Source organism: Nannospalax galili, unplaced genomic scaffold (assembly GCF_000622305.1).
Source record: "Nannospalax galili isolate Female #2095 unplaced genomic scaffold, S.galili_v1.0 scaffold300, whole genome shotgun sequence".
In the NCBI taxonomy this organism is placed as follows: Eukaryota; Metazoa; Chordata; class Mammalia; order Rodentia; family Spalacidae; genus Nannospalax; species Nannospalax galili.
The window spans coordinates 934321-961573 of record NW_008347322.1 but is presented as its reverse complement, the minus strand read 5'-3'; the positions used below and the strand labels follow the sequence as shown (position 1 = coordinate 961573).

The window sequence follows — 27253 nt, the reverse complement described above, 5'->3', positions numbered from 1 at the left end:
CCTGCCCAGACCAATGGTCCCTGAAGTAATGCAAGTGTGTGGGGGGTGGGGGGTACATGCAGGAGAGGCCAGGTAGAGGAGTTCAGGTGAGAGTTCAAGAGCAGACAAAGAGGCCACAAAGTTCTGAAACCAAGGCCCTCCAGGCAGCCCAGGAGGGAGCCGGCAGAGAGGGCTGCGGCCCTTCTGGTCATGTCTAAAAGGCTGTAGCAGCAACAGGAGGCAGATGGTATAGAAGACTGGGGTGGGGAGCTGTCAAGGCCACGCCTACAGGTGGCCAGCATGAGGGTGACCGGCTGGAGGGCCAAGAGCCTGCTTCAACAGTAACCACAGGCAGCCACTGCTCACAAGCCCCTCCTTGTCGGCCCCTCCACCACTCCGTGCCAGTGGACAGGACAGGGAGGCCCAGGGACGTTGCCCTGAGGTCACACAGTGCCACAGAGCCAGCCTCGAAGCCCAGCAGTCCAACAGAGCTGCTTATGTAGGCTCAGCTCCTTAGAGCTTCTCCAGGGGACAGCCCTGCAGCCAGAATTCAAGCCCCACCATGCATATGAGCTAAGGCCTCACATTGACAGCTGGCCCTGACCCTGGGGAGGACCTGGATGGGGCAGGACCAGCACACCAGGTCCAGGAGGGACAGTGCATCCTAGGCACGGGCAGAAGTCCTGCTGCAGAGAACAAGGGGCCACAGAAGCCCCAGGACTCTTCAGCAGCTTGGGTAGGAAGGTAAACGAGTGAGGACCCAGGAGAAACTGGCGCCGGGAAGGTTCCCCATCCCCTACAGAGTACAGACTCACTGAGCTAGGGTTCAGTCCCATGTTCGCCTCCACATAAGTCTCAGTCTTGGGCTCGACGGCCAGCTCGGCTTCTAGAATCTTCTCCACGGGCATGTCCTCATTGGCGCTGCTTGTAGACTCCACCTCATTCTCATTCCGGTCTTTGCCCCGCTGCCGCTCCTCCTGTACAGCTATACATGGGAGCCGGTCACCTGAGCTGGTCGGGCTCCCAGCTCCCAGGACTCCCCGCATAGTCAGGACCAGCTCTGAGCCAGAGCACCCCCAATCCTGGAGTCCCCCTCCTAGCTGAAGGGAGACATACCCAAAGCCCAGCCTCACAACTGCCCAAGTCTGGTCATGGGGTGGCTGTGTGCCCTGAACGCAGAGCCACCTTCCCCGACACACTCAGCAAGTGTTTACACCCAGAGTCCATCTGGGGCCATGGCAGATTGCCTTCTGGGGCCCAGAGCTGATGGGTCACAGGGCTATCGATGTGGAGTGTGAGGGCTTAGATAGTATGAGACTCAGGGGAAACCCAAGAAGGCTTCTTGGAAGAAGTAGGAATCAGGTTAAAGGAAGAAATAAAACAAAGGAACTAATGCAGACAGAGGAAACTACTCCTGACCAGGACCGAGGTGACCACGCAGGGATGAACCGGGGTAAGGGGGAATCACATTCAGAAACACACCTAGGCAAGTGTGTGTGTGCACATACCCATGTGCCTGTGCTCCCCATGCTGGGCTCTGCCAAAGGGAGAGGATTGGCCTTGAGGCCCCTCCAGCCATGCTGAGACCATGTGGCTCTGTCCCCCTCTTCCAGGATACCACGGGCCTCGAGACTGCCTACCCTGTCCACACACCAGACAACTGTAAGCAGCCCAGTCTGTCGGCAGGCCCAGTGAAGGACCTCAGTCAGGAGCAAGGGGCTATGCCCCTTCCTTCCGCCCATCTCTAATGGCTCCTGTGAACACCCTCTGTTCCCACCACTATTCAGATACCAACAGGATTCCAAGCCCTCCCCCTATCTTGCACTCCAGGAGCAGGCTGGGTGGTAGACCTGGACTGCCCCACCCCCGCCCCCCCCTTCTCCAGCATGGCCCAGGAGAGCTCCTTGGTAAGGACAGATATCTCAGGACTTTGGTCAAAGCTTGTCCAGGCCGACTCGCATCTCCATAGTGGCAGCACACAGCTTGGTAGCATCAGGCTCTCAAGGGCAACGCCAGCCATCGGTGGACCAGTCTCTTCCCTCCATAACCAGACCCACCTCCCGCCTCAGGCCTTCTGACCCCAGCTTCCTTAGTGGGTTGCAAAATGCAACACGAGGGACAAGGGAAGGGCAGGAATGAGTGGAGCTCTTAGGCTGTGGTGGCCTCCCTGCCTGGCCAGAGCTGTCATCAGACGCTTTCCAGAGCCCCTCCCCTCACTCTCCAAGGCTCCCACAGTGGCACCAGCCCTGTGGCTCTTTCTGCTCTCCTCTCAACACCCTACGCAACTGATCCAAGGACCAAACCAAGTTCCACCTCCTTAACAGACACACGGCTTTCCCATGCTGGGGTCATGCTCCCTAAGACCCAGTGGCCTGGCTGCAGCAGGGACTTCCCACGCGAGAGGAAACCAAGTACAGGAGGCTGGTCAGATGCCTGTGGAAGGTATCACCTGGGCCGAGGAACCGGGCAGAGGCTGGCATTTTGCAAGCCTGGCTCTTGTGGAAAATCTTGACAGCAGGTAGGGGCTGGTATGGCGCCCAGGGCTATGGGCAGATGGTAGCCAGCCCCAGGGGCTACAGAAGGCTGCCAGGTTCCAACCCTCCCTGGCTGGGCTTCCACAGACCCTCCATGTGGCTGGTATACATCTGGGTTTGAGTTACTTTGCAAGTCACAGAGGACACTGGCATGGGGCCTGGAGAAATAAGCCCACCAGTGCTAAGCAGTCCCACCAGCAAGAGGTACCTGAATAGGCCAGTCACAGCTAGAACCAGGCGGGCCATGTCCCTGAGAAGGCCAGTTAGCACAACTCCACAGCCTCATGCTAGGACAATGTCAACTCAACAACCTCACCTTCCCAGGTGGGAAAACAGGCTCAGAAAACTAATAAGGGTCACAGCAAGCTCCCAGCTCTGAAATGAGACAGCCCCAAATCCTCATAGCCTGCTCTACCTCCAACAGCTGTGTGGCCTCCAGCAACTCCCTTAACCTCTCTGTGCTTCCACTTCCTTATCTGTAAAATGCCGATAAAGAGCCTACCTTCAGAGAACCCTGGAGGAAGCACAGGGGCAGGCCTGCAGCCCCACCTTGCCAGTCCTGTCTCACTGCCCAGTGAGGGACGTCCTTGTGTTCAGAGTCCATGTTGGGGCCTGGGAAGCCCAGAGAAAGGGGGGCCCAGAATGCAGGTTCTCACAGCAGCAGACTAGCCCTGTGGGCGCCTGACACTGGGTGGGTGAGGGGTTGCTTGCACCTGCCTCTCGTGTGTGTGTGTGTGTGTGTGTGTGTGTGTGTGTGTGTGTGCGGCGCGCGTGCGCGTCTGGTGGGGGGCAGCTGAGAATTAATTAGCAAATGTTTTCTGAAGCACTTTGAAGCCTCGAAGGGCCCCAGCAGCTCAGGGCAGCATCGTTATAAATATTATCGTTTTATTTATAGACAGCGGAGGGGGCGGGGGGGCAGGGGATTTATGCTTTGCCAGCTCAATCACCTTTTAGATGCACTCATGTTTGACTTATGCTCCACTGGCGCCGGGAAGCCTCGGGCGGGAGGCGTCTGTAAATAGAGGGCCGCCTCGTTATCCTTCCAAGCCCGTGCAGGCCCTGCGGGGGAGGCAGCTCTCTCTGAGGCCAAGGGAAGCTGAGGCTCCCTCTGCCTGCCTGTGGTCCGGTCCTTGGAAGATCCAGATGCAAGCCCAACTGGGCTGCCCTCCCCCAGCACACTGGATCCCCAGGTCAAGACACATGACCAAAGTTGGGTATTTGGGGCCTGCTCAGCTGCTGGACCCAAGCAGGACTGAGGGTCCTCAGGGAGGGAGTGTTGAGATACAAGGGCACCCCAAGTCCTGATGCCTCACATTTGGGGCTCTGCTTCTTGGTGGCCCAAGGCTGGGCCACTGCGATAGGTAGGACAGGATTCTAAACATGTTCTGGCCCAACTGCCCCTTCTTAAGGCCAAGGCAGTGGAGCCCCAGAGAGGGTGGCTTCCTCCCAGGGAACACACAGTACATCAAGGTCCTTCTAGCTCAGCGAACAGCCTTCAAGGACAAGGCACAAGAAAAGTACACACACACACACACGCACACGCACAAAAACACACTGTGACCGCCAGGCTCCAACCTCACCACCAGTCAGGCCTACTCTACCCCTGCTCCGCTCCACCAAGAAGCCCTGGGGAACCTTGCTAAGTCCCCATGGCCCAGAGAGGCAGTCATAAAGCCAGAGAAAGAACCAAGCCGGGCCATTTCCCTGCAGCGGAAGTGGGCTCACCCTTGTCTGTGCACACATGTGCACAGATATTCACACACTACAGCAGAGATTGCCAGTTCCGCACCCAATGCTCCAGAGCCAGAGACAGGGCACAGGAAGCAAAGGAAGTCAGGAAGGAAATGCAGAGGCCTTGGGGGAAGGAGCCGGCTGAGGACAGGGAGTACAGAGCACGGAGGGACCGTGCATGCAGGGGCCCTCCGAGCATGCAGACCAGCACACCTGCAGGCCCCCAGCCCCACCACCACCTGCCTCAGCCAACAGGCCCAGACTCAGCCTGGGCCTAGGCACTGCCCACCCCTGGCTGGAGAATGCTGTGGAACGAGTCCCCACAGCTGCCTGCACGCAGCGCCTGCTATTATTACCCAATACAGATGCTATCAGCCTGCAGCATCCTTCATCAGCCTGGAGCCAGGGTGCCTCTCCCAAGGCAGGGCCGCCCCACAAGGAGACATAGCCCTCCTGTGGCCACCCCCGTCCCCACTCCCTGCCAGCTTCTCCCTTACAGCACCTCTACACAGGTCTCAGTTTCCTAGGCTGTGTATGATCAAGCCCAGCAGAGAGAAAGCATGAGGACCAGGTACCAGGCCTGTGGCCTGCTCCCCACAGGGGCTGGGCACTGCAGCAGCTGAGGCAGCACTGGAGTTGACAGCGCACGTCCTGCATGCTCTGGGCCAAGAGCCCCGGTTGGCAACCTGGCTCAAAGCTTCTCCAAGGATTGCCAGGCTGTAGCCAACAACCCCACCCACCACCCTCAGAGTATTCCTCCTGATGATTTGCCCAGGAGAGCGGAGAGCAGGAGAACTCTGCTTTAGGGACTGGTCTAGACCCCAGGGTGGGGACTGGCCTCTTGAGTCCCTCCCACATCCATCCTGGGGGGGGGGGCTCCTGTAGGGTGGGCCCCTAAGCTGCTGTAGGGCCAAGAGTGAGGCTGTGGACCAGGGGTCACAAGGCCCTGGGAATTGCGACAAGTCTCAGATGAGCAGGCATGAGTGCCTTTCCCTACAGGACCAGGGGTTGGGTGGCAGGGCCCACTAGGCCAGATTCCTCCAGTTCTCTTCCGGATATTACAGAGATGTTCTGACCAGCTGGTAGGGCCAAGTTCTGTGGCCACCATGTCTAGGAAAAGAAGATCAGTCCTGCCCTTTCATAACTTATAAATCCAGCTGGGACAAAGAGGGGGTGTTCCTCCACAAAAATGGGTAGAGCAGGTCTCTGTGCCCAAAATACTGTCACAGGATGACTGAAGACGACAGACCAGACCCCAGGACTCTGGACGGGCAAATGGACAGCCCAGCCCTGAGGTCTCCCAGGTCCCTCTCTCTGCAGTCTATTTCCTCTTCTGTGAAGTCTGAGAAGGATTAGGCAGCAGCGAGGGGTATAGAAACTAGACTGTGTAGGAACTAGACAGAGGGTGCCCAGTGTGCCCCCACCCCCCATGGCAAGTACATAGTAAGGCCTAGAGTAGTGACTACAGCCTCCCACCTCCCACCTTCCACCCCTGCCTTGAGTCTGCACTATTCCACTGGTGTGGCGTTGGGGTCGTCCTCCACACCCCTCATGCCTCAGGGGGCCCAGACAGCTAGAGTCTGAACACCAAGCACTCAAGGCCATGTAGAGGCATTGGAGGAAGGGGCCATGTGGGCTAGATGGTTCCTCTTTGGGGTCAGAACTGTGGTCTCTGCCACATGCCAGGTCTGCTGGTAGCCCCGGCTATCACAAACATTTCTCCTCCACCTGGCACTTGACCTGTCCGTTCTTCAGTGTTAGCCTGGATAACCCCACACACACACACGCACACACAACTGCCCAGAGCCATGTCCACCACCCAAGTCTAGGTCAGGTACCAGACCCAAGCTTTCTCTGACCACAGCTGGGGACACACCTGCTTATCTGGGGGTCTCTTTCAGGGGAAAAGTTCTTTCTTAGAGCTGGAGCCTCAAGCAGTGATCACTGAGGAGTGGATTCAGGGCTCAGATCAGCTCCTAGGCCTGCACAGCCCCACCTCCGCCTTCCAGCCAGGCACATGCCTACCTACTGCCCATTCCAGGGCAGATGTACTGGAGCACCTGTCCTTTGGGAGTCACACTGCACTGGTTGTTTCCTGAGGGCATGTGGTACCCCAAGAACAAGACAGTGTACCCCTCCCCTGGCAGGGTATCCACTCCCTCTACCTTCTAACTGCAGAAAAAAATGGGAACCAGAGGCCAGAGTCTGGCTTGGCTAGACAACTGTGTCAAGACTTGGACCCTGTGGGCCACGGTGACCCCCCTGCACAGCCAAGGTCAGACCTGAAGGAACTCCACACTCTCTACGAAACAAGTGCCGGGTCAGAACAGCAGGCCGGCAGCATTCACACACATACGTCAGCCCCACAGCTGTAGCTCAGGATCCAAGACCCCATTGTGAGCGGAGACCGGGATGCCTGAGCCCCCTGCACACCACACTGACCTCACAGCATGGAAGACACCCGCAGCATAGGGTCCAGCAAGGTCTCTGCTTCCTGTGTACAGAGGCCCAGAAGAAAGGAGTAACGGAGTGAATGGCAAACCCAGGCACTAGCCCCACTCTACTCCAGTTGGTCCTCGATGCAGGGAAGGAGCAGACAGCTCAGGGGCTGGTGGGAAGGTGGGAAGGACACAGCATCCTTCAGCCCTGCGTGTGGGCCAAGCAGAGGAAGCTGGAGGGACCCTGCAGTGCTGAGGACAGCGTGCTAGACCCTGCCTGAGACAGTATTACAGTGCCCAGAGCTGATGGAAGTACCTCGCCCAGGCACCCATCTAGACACACACCCCTAAAAGGGACCCACTGTCACCTAGACACCCACCCCAGGACACACACACGTGCGCATGCACACACGCATGCATGCATGCGCACACACACACATGCGCACCAGGGAACCACTCTTCCACGTGCAGGTCTAGGAAAGGAGAGCATAGCTGTCAAGGGTCTGGCTGCACAACTTGACAACTTCCAGAACTTCAGAGTAATCACCTGGTCTGCTATGCAGCCTCCCCCACCCATCCCATATACATACATTGTGATAAAACAGGCCCCAAGTCCTACTACTCAGAGGACCTGTGGGTGCACAGGTGACCCTTCCAGGGCTATTACTAGAGATGGCCTTTGGAAAAAAGGTGTCCAAGATAACCCCCACATTCAACAGGTTCCGGGAACACCCTTGTGATCTCTGGAGGCCTCCTAGCACCACTCCAATCAAAATGTGCTTCTTACCGTGGGCCTCTCAGCCACACCCTCATCAAGCACCTGGAAAGACAGGCAGCCAGACTGACCACGCATGACCCCGACTCCTGCCCACCTCCTGCCTTCCTCCCACGTCCACCTCCAGGAACCTCTCCTGCCAGCTGTGCTTCCAGACCAGCGCCCAGTCTGACCGCCTCTGTCCACTGTGCACCAGCCTGGCCCGGCCACGCCCTCACAGAGCAGGCTGTCTGCTCTGCTCCTGTCCCTGGGGACGAGCTGCTGGTGAGCTGGACCTGGCCTGTCATGTCTCTTCTGCAATCCCAACCTGGCCACACAGCTGGCACTCAGTGAATAACCAGTTGGGGAGGGGCTGGCACAGAGCCAGGAGCCAGGCCCCATGCAGGCAAGAAGGAGCCACCAGAGGCCTCCAGGGGCTGACAAGAGGAGATCGCCGGCCAGGGAGCGGGTGCCCAAGGCCTACCTTCCCGTTTCATGCCCATGGCCAGGCACTTCTGGTAACGGCAGTACTGGCACCGGTTCCGCTGCCGCTTGTCGATCAGGCAGTCCTTGTTGTCCCGGCAGGTGTAGGTCAGGTCCTTGCGCACCGTCCTCTTGAAGAAGCCTTTGCAGCCCTCACAGCTGTATACCCCGTAGTGTTTGCCTGTGGGGTGAGGAGTGAGTGAGCTGCCGCGCGGGCAAGACCGTTCCCCGAGTGCTGAGCTGCAGGCCAGGGCTCAGCTGCTGGATTTTAGGGCAGGCTGGCCCCTGCTCATCAGAAAACAGGTCCACCTTGTGCTTTCTACCTGCCGAGATTGTGGGTCACTGCTGATGGGGACCAGCATCCCCAGCAGCGGCCCGCTGTCTGAGTATGGAAGAGGATGGAGGTCAACTCCTGGCTTTCCAGCAGTTGGGGTTCAGTAGCATAATGCAAGGGGGCCTTTCGCCAGACTTGGCCTGGAGAATGCCAGGCCACGTTGTCCTTCAGCCATTCACACCTGCCTCCTCTCTTGGTATGCCTTCAGACCACCTGCCCACCCTGGTCTCTACCACACCCAAAGACGAGGCAAGGGTAGTGTTCTAAGCCCACCCCTCGCTCTACAGCGCACGGGGGCGGCAAGCCTAGGTTCCTGCCTCCCCACACTCAGCACACAGCGGGGAGAGTGAGGGAGACCCTCCCTGCAAGTCCCATCACCGTGCACCATCCCCAGCCCGAGTACCACGCCCCTGACCCCAACAAGGTCCTACCTGAAGAGCGGTCACCACAGATAGCACAGATGTGCTTGGTGAAGGATGCCATGTTTCCTGAGGGGTGGGCAGGAACCTTGAGGACTCCATTGAGGCCCAGGGGAGGCTTAATATCCTCGCTGCTGCTGACAGGATTCATGGGTGAGTTGAGCTGCAAAAGTTTGAGTGGAGAGGGTCAGTCCAGCTAGGCTGGTGACAGGCACTGATATGGGCCCGGGCCCCCAGCATCCTTCAGATGCCCCTGCAAGGATGAACTCTACACTACACAGCCTCCCTCGGGCCACATGACTAAGGTCAACAGGACCACTGTTCAGAACAGGGCTCAGTCCTGCTGAGCACCTGCTCTATGCCTGACCCTCGGGATACCTCCTCCCAGCAGACCCCAGGTCACTGCAAGGTGCCAAACCTTCACGAAGCCTGGGACTCCGAGGCCCCCAGCCCCATGCAGGAGGCCTGCTCACACCCGGGCCCACCACCCACCCAAGAGTTGCCACCTGTCACATAACACCTGCCATGGGCTCCGGACACAGGTTGAGAGCAGGCAGACTGGGCCTCCAGCCCCCAGCCCCAAGATGAGGCCAGGCAGCCAGGGCTCAGGGAGGGGGTTGGGCTGGGCACCTCCAGTCTCACACATGCCCCCATCACACTGCAGGAAAGTGGCCTCCAAAAGATAACAGGAGGGGGATGCAGGTGGACACAAGCGGACGCCCCAGGCATGGAGCTGCATGGTCACCGTGGCCTCCGCACACCCCGTCTGGCCCCGCCCGCTGGCTGCCAGGGCAAGCGTGGGAAACTCACCCGGTCGCCCAGGCAACAGCTGCAGCGTCGCAATGACACAGCACTTTTGGTTCCGCAGCCTCCAGCCCAGCTCTGCAGTAAGCAGGGAGCCCAGGGGCGCTTCCCGCCGCCTGCCTGCCTGTCTGCCAGGGCGCGGGGCCCGGCTGGGAAGCCCCTCTGCTTCTGCAAACCCCTGACGGCAGCAGAAGGCCAGCTGTGCAGCTGACTGCCCTGGCATAGCCCTTACGGCCCCTGCCAGGGGACAACGGAACCTCACCTCCTTCCTCACAGCCTGCAGCCCATCCCCCACTTTCTCACGGGACAAGAAAAGCTCAGAGGCACCAGAAGCTTCCTATCATGGGGCCTGGCACCCAAAGTGACTCTGCAAGGGCCTGTGCCTCATTCCCCTGCCTCAGGTGCACTGCTGGAAGGCCTGTGGGCCCACACAGAACCTTGTGTGCGGGCGGGGCAGGTGTCAGGACATAGGGTGTCGGAGCATCGGGGTCTCACTGCAGAGGAGGGCATTCCCTGTGGTACTGGCTGAGGCCCAGTGTAAGAGTCCTGAGGTGGCAGGAGACGCAGCTGGCCTTCGCTGGCAGGGCTACATAGGACCCTGCACACAGGACCCTACATACACGTTCCGCCCGGCTTGCTGCATGCAAAGCCTGGCTTTTGAGGCTCTGTCCTGCCCAGACAAGGACTCTGTGGCTCATGGAGGTTTCAACTCTGGGCAGCCTAAGCACCCGGGGCCTGCCGAAGCTCTGATGTCAGAGGATGAAGGCTGGACTGCAGCACCCATCCTCCCTGCAAGCCCAGGGCCACCCCTGCAGCTCCTCAGGGCTCCTCCAGGGGCCAATTCCGGCATGGCGGCCACAGCACACAGAACAGGCCAGGAGGGTGCTTTTCCACCCTTCCCAACTCTGAGCTAACGGGCAGGGCAGTCTCCATCCTCCCCCCTCATCCCCCAAGGCCCAAAGCCCTCACTGTCTGGGACTTCTGTGCTCCCAACCCAGCTCCCAAGAGACCCAGGATTGGACAGCCCTCTGATGAGGCCCAAAGCCTCCCTGGGTGAGGCCCGTCCCATTTCCCCTTTCATATCCTTGGCATTGATTTCAGTTCCACCTTATCAGTGCCCCACCCAGGTCCCTGCCTGCTTCTCAGGCTCATCTCTTCCACACCTTACATACCCTGCCCTCCCAGGGCCAGCCCTCAACTAGCCCCATGTTGAGAAGTCCACCACTCATGACATATTCAGAGCCGATCCTGAGCTTCCACCCACCCCCAGGCCCTGCACGTTCTCCCCAACTTTGTTCCCCATCTGGCTGTCTGTAGGCATCGTCAAGGATCCCTGGGCCCTTGTACATGCTGCTCACAAAGTCACTGCAGCCCCGCAGGGTGAGATTCTCCCTCACACCAGGAGGATCTGGGGATCAGAGGCCTCCATGCCCTGCCAGCTTCCCATCTGGGCACTCAGAGGTGCTTTCAAATTGTGAGGCACCCAGAAAGTCAATCGTGGCCACACAGGCTTGGGCAGTAGCCTGTCTGGTGAACACCCACTGGGCCCTGTCCTAAGCAGATCACCCAGACCACGTGGGACACACGGGATAGCTTGGTGGTTGTGGACTGATACAGCCAAATCCAAAGCAGGGAGCTTCATGGGATTAAGAGCCAATGGATGTAAACCAGAGAAGGCAGAGGGGACCAGGTCCTCGTCCGCACGTGGCATCAGCAGCCAGCAAGAGTGGGTGTGGAGCAGCTGTGATAGCATGGGCCAGGCCACAGGAGGTGCTAGATGGTCAGGCCTGCTTCACGCCAGCAACTCAAGCCTTCTGTCCACTTCTGGAAGCAAGGTGAAGTGGGGAGAGACAGGAGCAGAGTCTCAGCCAGGTTGTCTCGGGGAGAGGCTTAAGAGGCCGGGCCAGCCTCAAAAGGCTACCTAGTTGGGCGGTAAGCAGCCTCTAGGCCCCAGCATACCCTAGTTCTCCCACACCAGAAGCAAGCAGGGTGCCCAGAAGGTGGAATGGTTCAACCCTATGATTCTGGGGAGGGGGCCCAGGTGTGCTGTTGTGAGATGGCACAACAGGGCTATCAGGGGACAAAGGGTAGAATCCCAGCTGAAAAGCGGAGTGTGCAGGGAGGGCCCTGGCCTATTTCAGGAAGGCTAGAAGGGGCCCCAGAGAGCAGGTTCTTCAGGTGGAGGGCTCTGGGCATGCCAAGGACACCTAGCTCTACAGGGTATCTGGCAGAGGATAGGGGACCCACCAGGCCCCCAGAAGAGGTGGTTCAAGCCCTGCAGATAGCCAACAGCCACAGAGCCAGAATCCCTAAGTACGGGCAGCCACCAGGGGCCTTTGTGGGGCCCAAGGACCAGCATCCCTGCACTAGGCTGGAATGTATCTCCCCTGCAGGCCCAGGAAGCCCACTGGCTGCGGTGGGGGTGTGAGGGGACCCATGTGGCCTCAGGGTTCCTAGGGAGACCGGCCCAAGCCTGAGAAGTCAGAGGCCCCCGAGTTCCACAGCCACTGGGGCAGGGTCCAAGCTGGGTTGAAGACCAGTTGTAAGGACCCTCAGCTGACAGTGCCTATGGGGCCCGGCCCAGGTCAACCAGAGCTGGGCTGAGGCCAGTTCACTCTGCAACTCCCTTTTGTGAAGGAAAAAGAGAAATCACAACTCCATCCCATGGGTTCACGGCCTACAAGTGAAGCCTTCACCTGCTGTCCCAGCCCCCAAAGCTCAGCCCCACACTCACCTGGGGGCTGCCGGTTCCGAAGCCCAGGGTGGGTGTGGTGGGTACCGACATGGAGTGGGGGCCCATGGGGGAGCTGATGACAGAGAAGGGTGGGCCCATGCCATTGATGGGGGAGCTCAGGGTGCTGATGGGCGAGTGTAGCTGTCCAGGGGAGCCCAGTGGAGAGCCAATGCCTGGTCCCAGGGAGGGGTGCAGCGATGGGGCAGCCATGGAGCCTCGACCCGTTGGGGAGTTGAGGGATGAGGAGTTCACCTGTGTAGAGAAGTCTGCAAGACAAAAATTGGCAGGAAAGAGGGTCAGAGCGGCCTGCAGACCCAGCAACCACCTGCTCCAATTCCCTCGGGCCACAGGCAAACCCCTGTGCTCTGAGGCACAAATTCAAACCACTCAAGGCCAAGGCAAGGTGCTAGCTAGTCCAACACTGAATGGTTCCAGCAGGAGCACTTATTATCCCTCTTACAAGGCCTGAAGTGCTCACAGTTGCCTGTGCAGAGCCCAGGCCAGCCCTGTAGGCTGAGGCTTTAAAGTCTATGGCTATGCCCACCAGGCTACACGGCCTGAACCTCTGGGTACCACAGCAAAAGCAGCCCAGACTCCAGACCCTCAAGCCTTTCTGACTCTACGCTCTGGGACCTATTTAGCTCTTGTGGGGCCCAGAGGAAGGAAGGCACCAGGCACTTCCCATGTGGGTGGGGAGCTTCCAGGTGGCCTCGTGGAGGGCCTGGGCGTGTGCCAGGTGTGAGACCCACAGCTTGCAGAGCAGGGTTGGGGCCCAGACCTCCCACATGCCAACCTTTTATGCAGGGTTTCAAAGACCTGAACAAAGGCTTAATTAGGCCTTCTCCACTCCAGAGGCTGGGAGGTTCCCAGGTGTCCAATCCACTGCCCACAAGCTTGGCAGGTCATGGAGAAGTTAGAAAAGAGCCTGTGCGAGGCAGCAGAACCCAGGGAACAAGCCACGCCACGGGATGCCAGCTGCACCAACAAGACCAGTGTTCTGAGCAAGTCTGTCCGTCACCCCCACCCGGCCTCGCCCTCTCCCTGGGCTCCAGCCTTCCCAAATCTGCCGAACGGTCTTGGCTCTTCCTGCCCGCTTCACCAACATGGCATTTACTTCTGACATGTTGAGCAGATCTGCAGGCATGTGGAGTGACTTTGACAGGACACCAGTCCCAAGTGGGGACACGGGCTGGAGACACTACCTAGCACCGCACAGGCACCTGTGGTACCATTCTGAGCCTCACTCGACCTGGCCCTGTCCTGGCATGGGTACTGAGCAGAAACTGGAGGACACAACCACAATCCTAGGACACCACTGCCGCTGTGGATTCAACACTCGGACCAGCTGTGATTCTGGCCAAAGCCCATGCTCTCACCCCAAACCTGTTCACAGAGGTGCTGGCTGGCCAGCACAATGCAGGGTGATCCCAGCGGCTGCACCTGTGAAAAGCCCCAGGACCAGCCCTTCAGGGAGAAGCCTAACCCATCTTCCTGCTTCCCCTCGACAGGATGTAGGAAGGAGGCCCAGGCTCCAGTTCAGCCAGTCAGGCCCCACTATGACCAGGCCCACCATGGGGAAGCCAACCTGGCTGCCAACTGTGGAGGGGCCAACTCCACCAGCAAACGAGTCTCATGTGACCAGCTAGAAACCTTTGCCATTCCACAAAACTAGAAATGAACAAGTTTACTGAACTTAAAAAAAAAAAAGCCAATTTAAGAATTCCAGAACCAGCCAGGTGTGGCACATGCCTTTAATCCTAGCACTCAGGAGGCAGAGGTGGGCAGATCTCTGTGCTTGAGACCAGCCAGGGGTACATATGAGACCCTGCCCCCCTCTAAAAAAAGATTAATTCCAGAACCAGATTGTGGCGGCACCTACTGGCCAATAAGGGTACTGCAGATTAGCTCTATTGTTCATTAAACAAACCATGGAGGTTAGCCCCACGTAGAGGAAAGATCCCCAGGGCAGTGGGGGGCAGTGCACAGCCAGAGGCTAACAAGACAAGACAGGCATGGGTATGTGTCTAAGAGGAACAAATGCGAAATCCAGCTGTTCACAAATAGCCTAGAATGCCTTATTTCCTTGACATCAGTTGAATTCTTGTGACCCTGTTGGAAAAAGCCACCACCACCACCTATCACAGAAGAGGAAACTGAGAGACTGAAAAGGTGCACAGACATTTGCCCAAAGGCAAACTTCCCACAAACATTACCTCTGGGATACCTGGAGGGCCAGTGAACTGGCCCCATCACAGCCCTGCCTTCCCTGTCCCTGGATGAGGAAACCTAGGCCCAGGTCTCCCCTTCCCATGCCAGTCCAATCATGTGTTGTGTAGAGTGAGCAACATTCTAAGACTCCACAGTTAAGCCCTCCAAAACCAGGCTGAGCTTAGCCCCCCACACACACACCTTTTAGCCCAATTGAGAGACGCGAAAGAAACAAGAGTTCAAGACCAGCCCTGACGTCTACGTTCTCCTCCAGGAGGAGAAAGGAAGGGTGACCCTGTGGGTACCCAGGAGGGGGCTGGCCACTCCTGAAATATGCCCACCGTTCTTCCTGGCTGTTGATAACGAGATGGGGGTCACAGCCAGGAGAGAAGACCCCCAGATTCTCCCAGGTGCTTTGCATCTCCTGCATGGGAGGTCTTGGGCAGCAGACTTGGAACTGAAGTGCTAGGGGTACTTGCCACAACCCCTTAGCCAGCTGTCCCCACTAGAGGAGTGTTTCTGCCCAAGGGAGCTCTGAGGCGAAAATTCCAAGTTCAACCCCTACAGTCACCTGGGGGTAGGAGGCTCAGGTGGCAACTGGGCCGATGGACCGGCTGTCGACCTGCTTACTCTCTCCCACAGGAAGAGGGAGCGACAGGAGAGAGCTTCAGACAGGAGAGAAGGAAGGAAGGAAAAGAGGGAGAGGGCCAGGCTGTTAAGGCTGCCAGCTACCAGATGTACCCCATAGCTCTCCTGGCCCCTAAAGCTGCTCGAAGCAGGCCGTGAGTCCCTAGAACGCCCATGTGGAGAGGGCTGCCACCCAAGCAATGCCTTGGCACGCCCCCACCGCCCCCAGGCCCCCACCCCAGGCCTTCCTGTTTACACAGAATGTCCACTGCAGACACCTTCCCAGAGCCTGGGCGACAATGGGCTGGGTGTGTTTTCTGGATTCTTCTGTAGGGAGACACTTTCTGGCCAAGAAGGGAACGGGCAAGAAATGCCTTTACATCCTCTGTAGGGAAAGCCTCCCAACATGCCCTCATACATGTGTATGTAGGGCATGTAGTGCATGCGTGATGTGTGTGTGTGTGTGTGTGTGTGTGTGTGTGTGTGTACACTGTGTGTGTATGTGTGTGTGCTGTACCTTGTCTGGCCCACTCAGCTGTCCCCACCCCTCATACGTCACAGCCCCCCATAAGTCATCACTATTCTGACAAAGCCACACTTTGGACTTCCAGGGTTGTTGGCACCAGCTGGTCTCCACTGCTTAGGAACCCTCCACACGCCTCTGGCATCTCATCAGGGATGGCAGGATGCGACCTAGGGCTGCAATGTGCCAACTTCAGACCTGGGGACTATAGGACACACAGCCTCCCTTGTCCGAGGAGTGGCACAGAAACCTCAGAGGAATATGGCTGAGAGATTAAGTTGAATCACAAAACCCTGAAACCTCAGACCTACGAGGCCCAGGGACCCACAATCCCAAGATGCCTCTGCAGGACCAGCACTAACTGAGGTAGCCTGGGACCTCTGCAGAAGGGGAGTGCAGCCAGGGGGCTTAGTGGCACCTCCGATCCCAGCGGGGGAGATGCCCAGCAGTCCCCACACACCACAGGCAGCTGGCACTATAGTCTGGGAAGGCAGTGTGGACAAGGAGCAGAGACATCCCTTGGTGCAAAACGGACCACAATGTGAATGCCTAGAGTCTAAATAGCAAACCAGCTTGGGGCAGAAATAGACTATCCTCAGACCCCAGAGGGTCTGGGTGACATTAATCAATGTCCAGCAACAGCCCCGGTGGCTCCAAGGTGCCAGGCACTCCCCGAAGTCACATGCAAGTGAGAAGCTATCCACCACTCAGGAAGGGCCACCACCCCACAAGAGTTCCTGTGCTACACGGGTCTCTCCTGAACACCAGCCACCAGCAGCAGGACCCCACAGCAGGAAGCCCAGGGAACCCCACCAACTCCCTTCCGGACTCCACTTGGCAGGCAGGGTGTAGGAAATGCCAGCCCACTGCAGCTGGGGTGGGGTGAGTCCCACAGCCCCTCCTAGGCAGCCAGCGAGGGGAGAGCGGAACTCATGACCCTCCAGAGCCCTTTGGGACTTACAGGACCAACCACAGCAGGCTGTGAGCAGGCCACGTGTCTGGGTAAACAGAAGTGGACGGGGTGGCTGTCCCATCCGGAGTCCGGCAGGAAGCCTGCAGAGGACAGCAATGACCAGGAGGAAGGATGGGTCCAGAGAACACATGTGCAGAGGGTGAGGGCTCCAAGGAGGAGCCTGAGGGGTTACTCAGCACACAGCCAAGGCACCCACATGAGTACCATGCTCTAAGCACAGTGCCCCCCACCCCCACAAGGGGACGCCCCCCCCGGAACTGAAACTTCACAGCGGGTAGCTCCTGGGTCCTCAGAACTTCCTGTGCTGCCCACCTCCAGCCCCCAGCTTCCGGAAGTACTGCTTCCCCTGCAGCCCTGGGAGGGAGAAGCGGCAGCCCTGGTGGGGAGCGACGGGGACGTGGCAGAGACCACACGGCGACGGGGAAGCCAAGGGTGGTCAGAGCAGGAGAGGGGAGGAAGGCAGGCCACAGGCCCCACTGGTTGGAGGGGGCAGCTTCAGGAACGGGTAGGGCAGGCAGGAAGGCCACCGCCTGGCAGGTGCTAGCCATGGTGAACAAAGGCTGCTGCCTACCTCTGGGGCCACAGGGACACCCTTAACCTTGCTGAACCTCAGTTCCCTTCTCTGTAAAATGAGCGCCCAACAGCTGAGGATGCTGTGCCAGCCCAGAGAACAAGCCCTCAAGTCCTTGGCAGGGTGGACCATCAGCCCTGTTTGCCCAGCCTGATTCCCACCCATTAGGGGCTCCGTGGTGGTAACCTTGGCTGTGAGCCGGGCTCATCCACCATCTCCTGGGTGAGTGTTAGCTTATGCCTCCAGGGGCCTGTGGTAGAATCACTCTGCCCTTTCTTCAAGGGTCCCAGTCCCATATCTCAAGCCTCCTTTGATGAAGCCCCAGGCCAGCTAGACCCTTCTAATGGTCAGGAGAAACCCGGGCCTGACTCCAGCCCACCCACAAGAGCCCAGAGGCCCCAATGCAGGCTCCAATCAATAACATAGGCAGGCTATCACATAGAGCCCCCAGGTAGAGGACTCAACTGCCCAGAAGTCTCCCAATAACCCAGTCATCTCTTACACCCAGGCCCAGAAAGATCATCAGCCCACAGGGGCCAGAACACAGCAGACCCCTGCTCTCAGCCTGCAATGACCCCAACTGACCAGACCCCAGAGGGACATCAGGGATATGATGAAGGAACAATGAGCCAGGCATGCTTCTCCTTCACCCTCACCCTCACCCACCCATGGGTGCCCACAGGAAGCAACCATATAAGGCTGTGATCCCAGGCATTATCCTTGCATACTCCACAGAGAAGGGCTGGCAGGTTCCAAAGCAAACTTCCTGGCCCTGCCCCAAACAACCTCCCTTGATACCACAGAGATGCTCTAGGGGCCCAGTGGGAGGGGCAGGTATGACCACCTAACTGGTCATTACCTGTCCATCTGTGCAGCCAAGCAGTGGGTCAGGAGAGAAGTGGGGTAGACACAGGAGGCAGAGCTCAAAAAGAGATGGGTACTTCCCTAATAGTCTGACAGCATGCAGACCTTGTATAAGCTCAGAGTTGTACCAGGTTGGGGTGCTGGCTGGACTACCGTGAGTTCCAGCCCAACACCTAAGTCTATCTGATGCAGAAGCCTCAGGGACTCTGAATGTCAACCCCACCTTTATGGTTCCCAGCCATAAAGGTGCCCTGCATCCACACACTGGGCTCTGCCTACTTGAAGTTACCTCCCACTTCTGTCTTCCTAGCCAAGGACACCTTAATGGTGGAGACCACCCGGCTCCCTCAATAAAGTGGCTCAGAGTGGGAACTTGGGAGGCATGAGGTGATGATGGATGTGAGACATGGGGTGGTGAGGGGGTGCGAAGTGAAGGTGATGAGCCCAAGGCCTCCGAACCCTAATCAGGGAGGGCATATGGCACGTGGAGAGGACTGGCTGCATAGCCCATCCTGAGAAGAAAAGGCACAAAGATCTGCAGGTCACCAGCCAGAGCCTCTGCCAGGATCTCAAGGAAGTACTGTCCCACCCTTTGACCTCTGAGTCTCAGCTAGGGGACACGAACCCAAGGCCCCTCTGTCTTGACCAAACTAAACTCCTGGAGCATAGGGCACTCCTGCAATGATCTTCACAGAGATGGAATCACCAAGGCCTAAAGGGTCTAAGCATGGGGAACAATATCCATCATAAGGCTCAGGATAGGAGGAGGGCTGTGAAGGCATCAGGAAGCACTCAGTGACTACCACTTCTGCCTCATCACCATCATCACCATTATCGTCACCATTATCATTTAACCACCATTAACAGACTCATCATCACTACTATCATCACCATTAACATCAATATCATCACCATCAACATTGCTATCACCATCATCATCACCATCAATAGCAGCAGCATCACCATCATCATCACTGTCAACATCACCATCATCACCATCAATATCACCAACAAAACATCAACATATCACCATCATCAACATCATCACTGTCATGATCACCATCAACATCATCACCATCATCATTAATGTCACCATCAACATCACTATCACCATCATCATCATCACCAATGTCACCATCAACATCATCATCACCATCAATGTCACCATCAACATCATCACTATCATCATCACCATCAACATCATCACCATCACTGTCACCATCAACATCATCACTATTATGATCACCATCAACATCATCACCATCAACATCATCACCATCAATGTCACCATCAACATCATCACTATCATCATCACCATCATCATTAATGTCACCATCAACATCACTATCACCATCATCATCACCATCATCATCATCACCATCACTGTCATCATCACCAATGTCACCATCAATGTCACCATCAGCATCATCACTATTATGATCACCATCAACATCATCACCATCATCATCACCATCAATGTCACCATCAGCATCATCACTATCATCATCACCATCAACATCATCACCATCAATGTCACCATCAACATCATCACTATTATGAACCATCAACAACCATCAACATCATCACTATTATGATCACCATCAACATCATCACCATCATCATCACCATCAATGTCACCATCAACATCATCACCATCATCATCACCATCAATGTCACCATCAGCATCATCACTATCATCATCACCATCAACATCATCACCATCATCATCACCATCAACATCATCACCATCAACATCATCACTATTATGATCACCATCAACATCATCACCATCATCATCACCATCAATGTCACCATCAACATCATCACTATCATCATCACCATCACCATCAGTATCACCATCAACATCATCACTAGCATCATTAACACCATCATCATCAATGTCACCATCATCATCACCATTACCATCAGTATCATCATGACATTACCATCACCACCATCTCCATCACTTTTATTAGCACGATTACCATCATCACTGTCACCATCACCATCACCTAAGGGATCCCTTGCTCTGCTCCATTGCACAGATGGAGGTTGGAACCCAGAGAGGCTAATGAGTTTTGCACACGGCAAAGAGATGTACTTTGGGTTCTCTTGATCATACTCAGCAAATTTGGGGCTTGCCAGGGAGGGGCACAAGGAGGAACCAGAAATGGTGCCTAAGCTGACAGCCACCCCTCAAACAGCCCTGGGTGTTACTATGGTTGGACCCAGTGGTGACAGGTGTGGCTAGAGCCCAGCCACAGCAAGGGAAGTGGATGTCAGGAGGATGAAGCTGGTGAGGAAGGGCACCCCATGCCCAGCCTGTGACTGTGCCAGGCAGCATTCAGAAAATACCTAAGGCGTGAAGATGCTAATAACACACTCAGGTATAAGGGCCTAGGTCTCAGCATGAGACTGCCCTCCACACTCACCCTTCCCGAAGCCCACAGTACACACAGGCTGTTGTACCAGGTCTCACGCTCACCCCTCATTCTTGCTAGTCACTATCATCACCCTCTGGGCCACCCACAGTGCACCATCACCTAGGGCAGGAGTCCAGTCCTGGGCAAAGCACTCTGGGATAGCACTCTGCACCCACAGCCAATGCCAGGGCCCTAAAGCAGTCCTACCCCAGGCATCTAAGGACCAGCCTACCTGATGGCCCTTGTTAGAGATCACCCCCAAAATGTCCTTATTTGGCTTTTCCAAAGAAACTACCCTTCCCTGAACTGGGACACCTTGGACTTATAAGAGGAGGGTTGCCAGTAAGGAGCTAGCATTTGGGGTGTCTGTTCTGCACTTAGGGTAGAGCCACACAGGAGGTGTTTGCTGCAGGCCCTAACACCTAACACCGAAGCTGTGAGCAGCTGGGAGTCTCCTCTCTGCTGCCCTCTGGGTAGACACAGGACAAAGGAAAGTGCCAAGCAACTGGGGAGCAGGTGGGAGTCTAGCCCAAATCATCCAGCTGCCCGGCCAGAGTGTGCCCTCGACACCCCTCTCTGCTCTCCCACTGAGCGTGTGTAAGCGCATCTCTAAGACGTGAAGAGTTTGGGTGTGGAGACAGCCCTGGGCTCAGTTTCCTTATCTGCACCACAATATTGTCTCTTTACTCACCTGGGTGGAAAAGCCTCAGTGGATGTGTGTCCCCAGCCAGCAGGCCATATGTGCGCCCTAAGGTGCCTACAGAGGGTCCTAAACTAGGACCAGGACCCCCAAACCCAAGCTGGGTCCTTCCAGAGAGCTCTGAAGCATTTAAATTTACTGTAAAGCCCCCTCCTGTCACCCACTCCAGAGATGGTTGTGGGGCAAGAGTCAGGTGGCCTCAGTGCCCCAGTTAGTGCTGAGGGTCAGGAGAACACCAGGACAAGGCACCACTTGGCTCCGGGACCCTGGAAAACCCTGAGCTGGCTTCCAAACACAAGCAGGGTACCCATTCATGGCCAGTCCATCCCCGGGCAGGGCAGACAGTCCATCCCAACCTGTCACCCAGAAGTCGGCTTGCACCTTCCCTGCCCAGCAGCCTCAGAGGCACTGCCAAGGGCAGGGGTAGGCAGAGGGTGGGAGCCACACTCGGGCCCACCCCTAGCCTGCTAAGGGAGAGGAGAGAAGAAGGATGCGACCAGGAGATCAGGGCCACTGAGGAGCTGGGAGCAGAGATTGAGTTTCTGCAAGGATGCTCTCCCCACCCTGAGCTGTACACAAAACTGACAACCACAGACCACCTCACATACACAGCAGGCGTCTGTCAACACCTAAGAAAACAGACTGCAGAGTGGCAGAGACATATTCAATGACAGCCACTGCAGCTTGGGTCCCCATCCTGAATCCTCTCTAAGCTGGCAAGGTACCACGTGGGCTCACCAAAGCGTCACACCCAGGAAGGACCTACCACTCAGGGAGGGCAGGGGCTTCCCAAGCCCGGAGCAGGGACAGCCAGCCAAGCCAAGTCTGACTTTCTGCCTGTCCCCACCACAGCTCAGTTCCACAGAGCTCAGCCTCAGCTTGGACCCTGTAAGTCTTAGCAAAGACTCCTGGTGGATGAGGAGCTCAGACAACATGCCTGGGAGCCTGGAAGGATGCTCACCTCTCCGAGGCCAGGCTTCTGGGTGCCGCAGCCTCCCTTCTAGGCTGTCCCCCTGAGCTGTCTGTCCGTCCCCAACACTCTGCGGTGCCTGCTCAGACCTTCGAGGAGGGTGGGTGGGAAGGAAAGAGGGGGCCTCCGAGAAAAACCCCAACCGCCCCACAGTCACCGGGGGTGGGGGAGCCCTGAGGCTGCAGACTCTCGAAGGTCGTTTCTCTTCAACAGGAAGAGAAATGATTGTTTCAATTTGAGCCAGGTCACCCCCGCGGCTCAGAGGTCCCGCCAGCCACCTGCCCACAGCTCTGTCGTGGAACCCAAGGAACCTGGCTGGGTTTCCGGTTCTGCCCCACCTATCTCATCTTCATTTGCATCTCCAACTGTCTCCAAAACTGGGCCATACTCAGGTCCCACCCATCAACTGTGGACAAAGGTAGACTCCATGTCAGGGGGCTCAGACGGTTACACTGGGGACTCGGGAATGGTCAGGGCAGAGGGGACACTCCCTGGCATGGGCTCTCTAGGGTCATCCCCAAATCCTCCCATGCCCTCTGAGCATTACCATTTTTCAGACACAGGCACGATACTCAGTACTTGTAGTGTGTGGTGGTCCAGAGCTACATGGTAGGCTGAGCCTGGAGGGCAGGGCATCTTTTAGATACCAAGGTTGGAAGTCAAGCCCCCCAAAGCCCCCACCCACACCAGTACACCCTCCCCTCAGCAGAGGCTTACCCACACTCTCGTGACTGGCCAGAGCATCCAATACAGATGCCTTCCAAATACGGGGTGCGAAACCTATGCCAACAGGAGAGACCTCACCTGTGAGACAGACTGGAAAAGGGATTCTCCAATCCCTCCACAGCCTGGGTGCCCTCCCTGTGCCCAGCTTCCACTTCAGCTCACAGGAACCACTAGAAACCCCTTCACCACGCTCACCCGCAGGACAGCAGGGCTGACTCCCTGGGACTCAGCCTCACATCCTTCCCCTCCCCGGCCTCCTATCAGGTCACAGTGGGAGCACTTTGAGACAAGCTACTCATAACTTGGAGCCCCAGGCAGAGCCTCAGAAACCTTCCTAGTCACCAAGGTCCAGCTTGGCTGGGGCCTATGATGCCCACCGGACTGACTTCCTACCAAGAATGTCACCCCGGTGTTCTCTGGACACAGGTGGGCAAGGTCCAGGCTGTCTGCCTTCCTCCCCAGTCCCAGCAAGTGGAGAAGGAGGGATAACACTCTACACTAGGGCGACAGGGCCAGTGGAGAGGGACTGTCTAGGAGACAACAAGCAAGTGTAGGAACAGGACCTGCCCACCCAGCCACCACCCACAGCCTCCCCGAAGCTGACATGACAGGCCCTCATGAGCCTCTAACCACACCCCCACCAATCAACAGCTATCAGGGCTGCGGTGGCAGCTGACACACAGACACAGGGACGGACAGGAGACAGGCAGTAAGATACCGTAGTCGGGGCGGAGGGGAGTGCAGCAATCACCACACAGCACCCAGCCACCCACCAGCAGCCCAGAAGGGCCTAAATGGACAGGGGATAGAATGACAGGCTGCAGGACAGCTTCTTATCAGACCCTGGGGAACAAGACCTCCATCCACATGGGGCCCAGAGTGGCCTTCCAGCACCTCCGTACAGGTGAGGGCCAGCAATGGTCAAACACAGATCCATCCCTGGCCAGGCTAAGCTCAGCTCAGCACATACCTCCTCCTCTGGCGTCGTCCACTCTGCTGTTACCAGAACCACCCATGAGGTTCCATAATCCCCCAGCACCAAAGCCTTGTCCCCTCTGAGCCAGGGGGACAGAATCTGTCTTGTCTGTTGTGCTAGCCCTGCCCAGCCTCCCTCCTGGCCTGCTCCCAAGCAACCCCCAGGGGGACTGAGGGAGGCTCACCAGGGGAAATGGTATTTCCACCTTGCATCCCTCTCCTGGTTCCAGGAAGTATAAACAGCATGTAATAAGGCAAAAGAGATGGGAAGAGGCTGGGGCTGTCCAGCACAGGATCAGTCACATGGCTGAAACTGCAGCCCCAGGGACGGGGCCACACCGATGTACCCAGGTGGCCGAGCCTCCCCTGGGGGCTGACCTCAATAAGGAGAGTCCAGCTGAGGGGTGAGGTGACAAGACATGACCCAGGAACTAATGGGCCAGGTAGTACCACCTTGGACCACTTTGGCATCTGGTAGGAAAAGGGAAGGTTCTGGAAACTGCCCATTCCTCCCCAAAACCCACATGCAGTCCACGGCTCAACTCAGTCCTGGAAGGACAGCAGCCCACCCTAGCCTCCAGCCCTCAGCTTTACCTGGCGAACGGGACAAAGGTCAATGAACCACATTGACCTAATGAACCTCATTAGGTCAGAGGTCGCAAGTCCCACCCCTACCCTTCACCTACCCAGATGCAGGAGAATAACACAAATGAGCCAGAAAAGCCAGGCTCACTCGGAGCAGCTGCCACCAACTATACACACCCGGCCTGCTCGAGAGGCCGGTGCTCCACGCACAATCCTAACGTGCCATCTTGGTCAGCTTCCCAGAAAACAAACAGCTGGAAGGAAGCAGAAGCAGCAAGAAACAGACGGCAGGAGGCAGAAGGGCTGAAAGGCAGATGTCTAGCACGCCAGGGAGGCTGACACAGGACTCCAAGGGTGCCAGGCTCAGCTCTGCACATGACCCGTATATTCTAGAGCCATGTCCGGCAGACAGAGAATGTATACAGGACACTCGGAATTCCTGGCCCAGCCAACAAGTGCCTCACGCTTCAGGCTATAACAACCAAGGTCTACCTTGCATGCTGAGTCCTGAGAACCACGGGCGAGATGCTGAGGGTGCCCATCCTGTTTCCTAGAACACAATGAACTAGGCAGGCCTGGCGCTTTCTAAATCTCTATGTGAGCTTTAACACTGTCATAGCAAGACACGAGCCAACCCAGAAAGTCTGCAAAACTGCATGGTTTTGAGAATAGTGAGCCAAACCCAGCATCACAGAGTCCTGCCACAGTCACAGGTGGCTGCATGTAGCTCCTGGCCCCAGCCTTCGCCATCACCAAAAGCCCAAATTGAGGCCAGAGATGCTCAGAGTGGGCTCCAGTCAACAGCAAATCAGGGCAAAGCTGTGCCTGCCAATTACTGACCTGGTGGACACAGGAAACGCCTGTCAGTCAATAGCATGCCAGAGGAAGGCAGCCCTGTTAAGGCCAGCACGGAACCCAGGAGCACAGAACACTGATATCTCCACTCCCAAGCTGAAACCGACAGACCCCAGCGCTGCCCACACAGTCTCTCCTGGAGTCTGTGCTATCCCCATGGCAGGGACAGCTGCAAACTGCACATTTACAAACCACAAAAAGGACTCTGCAAAGGTCCAGGGGGACAACACACTATAGTGACCACATCTGAGTCTCCTAGGCTCAGCTCTCTGAGCCTCAGTTTCCCCTCAAAAGTGGGCAGAAAAGAATGTGGGCTTCTCTGGGTGTCTACAAAGACACGTATGACATGCCATTATTATTAAAAAGACAAGGAAGAGCAGGAGTCAGCCACACACACCCCCCAGCACCGGGGCTGCTGAGCCCCAGAAAGCCCCCACCAGGCTCCTAACCCCTGCTACCTCAAGAAGCAGTCGCAGGCAGTCAGGGCAGAGATCCAGGCCAGCCGGGGCTCTTCTCACCATATCGGACAGTCCAGACCCCCAAGGCCTCCGCACTGAGTGTCTCAGTGCCAGGCCCAACAGGCGGGGCCTGGTCCTCCACATCCCTCCAGCTAGACAAACCCCACTGTTCACCCAGCCTTGGTTTCGTCCCCTATAAAATGAGAATCAGCCAGACCCAGGTGTGAGGGTTTCTGCATGGAGCCTCAGGGTAAGACAAGCCACTTTCCTGTCCTAACCAGAGATCAGGGCCTGAGCCTTTTTTTTTTTTTCTTCCCCCAGAAGCTTCCTGGGAAAGAGATCTTCTGGCCCAGATACCCAAGGGCAGCCAGAGTGCCCACAGTATTGGCCTCAGGCTGTGTGGGACATGGCATTCCCGGGGCAAGCCTTGGCCTGCTCACTGAAGTGAGTTGCCAGCAGCTGCCAGCAGAACGACAAGAGATGGAACAATCTCGGAACATTCTACCCTGGCCAGGCATATGACTAGACATCAGTCAGGTACATGCCATGGAAAGGTCTATGCCCAGCCCCCTGAACCCAGCCAGACTCCCCTCCCTCGGGGCCCTCAGGCCCCTTCCCTCTCCCTTGCCATTACCCCTACACCCCACAGCAAGATCATCTATGCCACCCCAAACTCTGCCCTCACCTGACAGCCACCTGCAGTCCCCTGCCCGCCAGGCTAGACCCCCTCCTGAGAGAGAGGCGAGAAAGTGCAGCCTCATGGCAAAGGCAGGTGAGAGTTCCCACCATGGTGGTGGCCCCATCAGCCCCCGGCCGGTTGGCTCGGGGTCCCACAGCCTTGGGCGATACAGTGTGGCGGCTCGGTCAGTGAGTCGGAGCCTCAGAGGGGAAGACAGCAAGCAGGGCCGGCCTCTGGAAGCAGCTGGGCTCTCAGGAGCAAGTCGTCTTGGCGCTGGCCCTGTAGCCCAGTTCCCCTTTCCCAGGGCCAGCCCGGCCCACCACCCTCAGCCAGACACCTGTGACCACAGGCAGCTCCCAATGGCTGAAACCAAACGCTTCTTGGAAAAGGACTGGGCACCAGCCTCATTTCCTCAATCTGAAGCAGACAGTCCCTTGGTGTATATGGTGTATATGGACCACCTCTTGACTAGGGCCCAGATGCAGCAGACCTGAGTTCAAATCTGCCTCTGCCTCCAACCTTAGCTGCCTACCACCAGGCAAATCAGGTGATCTGACTGGGCCAGCTCCCTATCTGCATAGGACAACAGAACTCAGTGCCAACTGGCGCCCAGGCATACCCTAATCTGACAGTGCGCCTATCCTCATCCTGGTCTGGGCCCTGGGAGAGCTCTACCCTTGCCTACACCCTCACACTGCACTATCCCCCGACCACTCATCAGCAAGCACCACTCTCAATAGTGGGCACAGAACTGCGAGATGTGGATCCTGGGAAAGTCCTACAGAAGGGACACAAGGCCAGGCCCAGAGGCCAGAAGCCACCAGTGCCAGAAACCAGGGTGGGAGTGTGGCAGAGCCACAGCTGGGGAGACCAGGCCTTAGGAGCCCTGTCTATGGGGGTGCTATC

General features: G+C 57.1%; 1 protein-coding gene across 2 annotated transcripts in view; it reads right to left on the bottom strand.

Moving 5' to 3' along the window:
* Rxra (retinoid X receptor alpha) overlaps positions 1 to 27253 on the bottom strand; it is an 87479-nt gene that overhangs the window by 15024 nt on the left and 45202 nt on the right. For both annotated transcript variants that reach the window (XM_008843925.3, XM_017800843.2), the window contains exons 2-5: positions 12211 to 12476; positions 8685 to 8835; positions 7921 to 8100; positions 795 to 964 (exon numbers count right to left, since the gene is read on the bottom strand). In XM_008843925.3, coding sequence (XP_008842147.1) covers positions 795 to 964; positions 7921 to 8100; positions 8685 to 8835; positions 12211 to 12420 — 711 coding nt within the window. In that variant the 5' untranslated portion in view covers positions 12421 to 12476. The remainder of the gene's footprint in view (positions 1 to 794; positions 965 to 7920; positions 8101 to 8684; positions 8836 to 12210; positions 12477 to 27253) is intronic.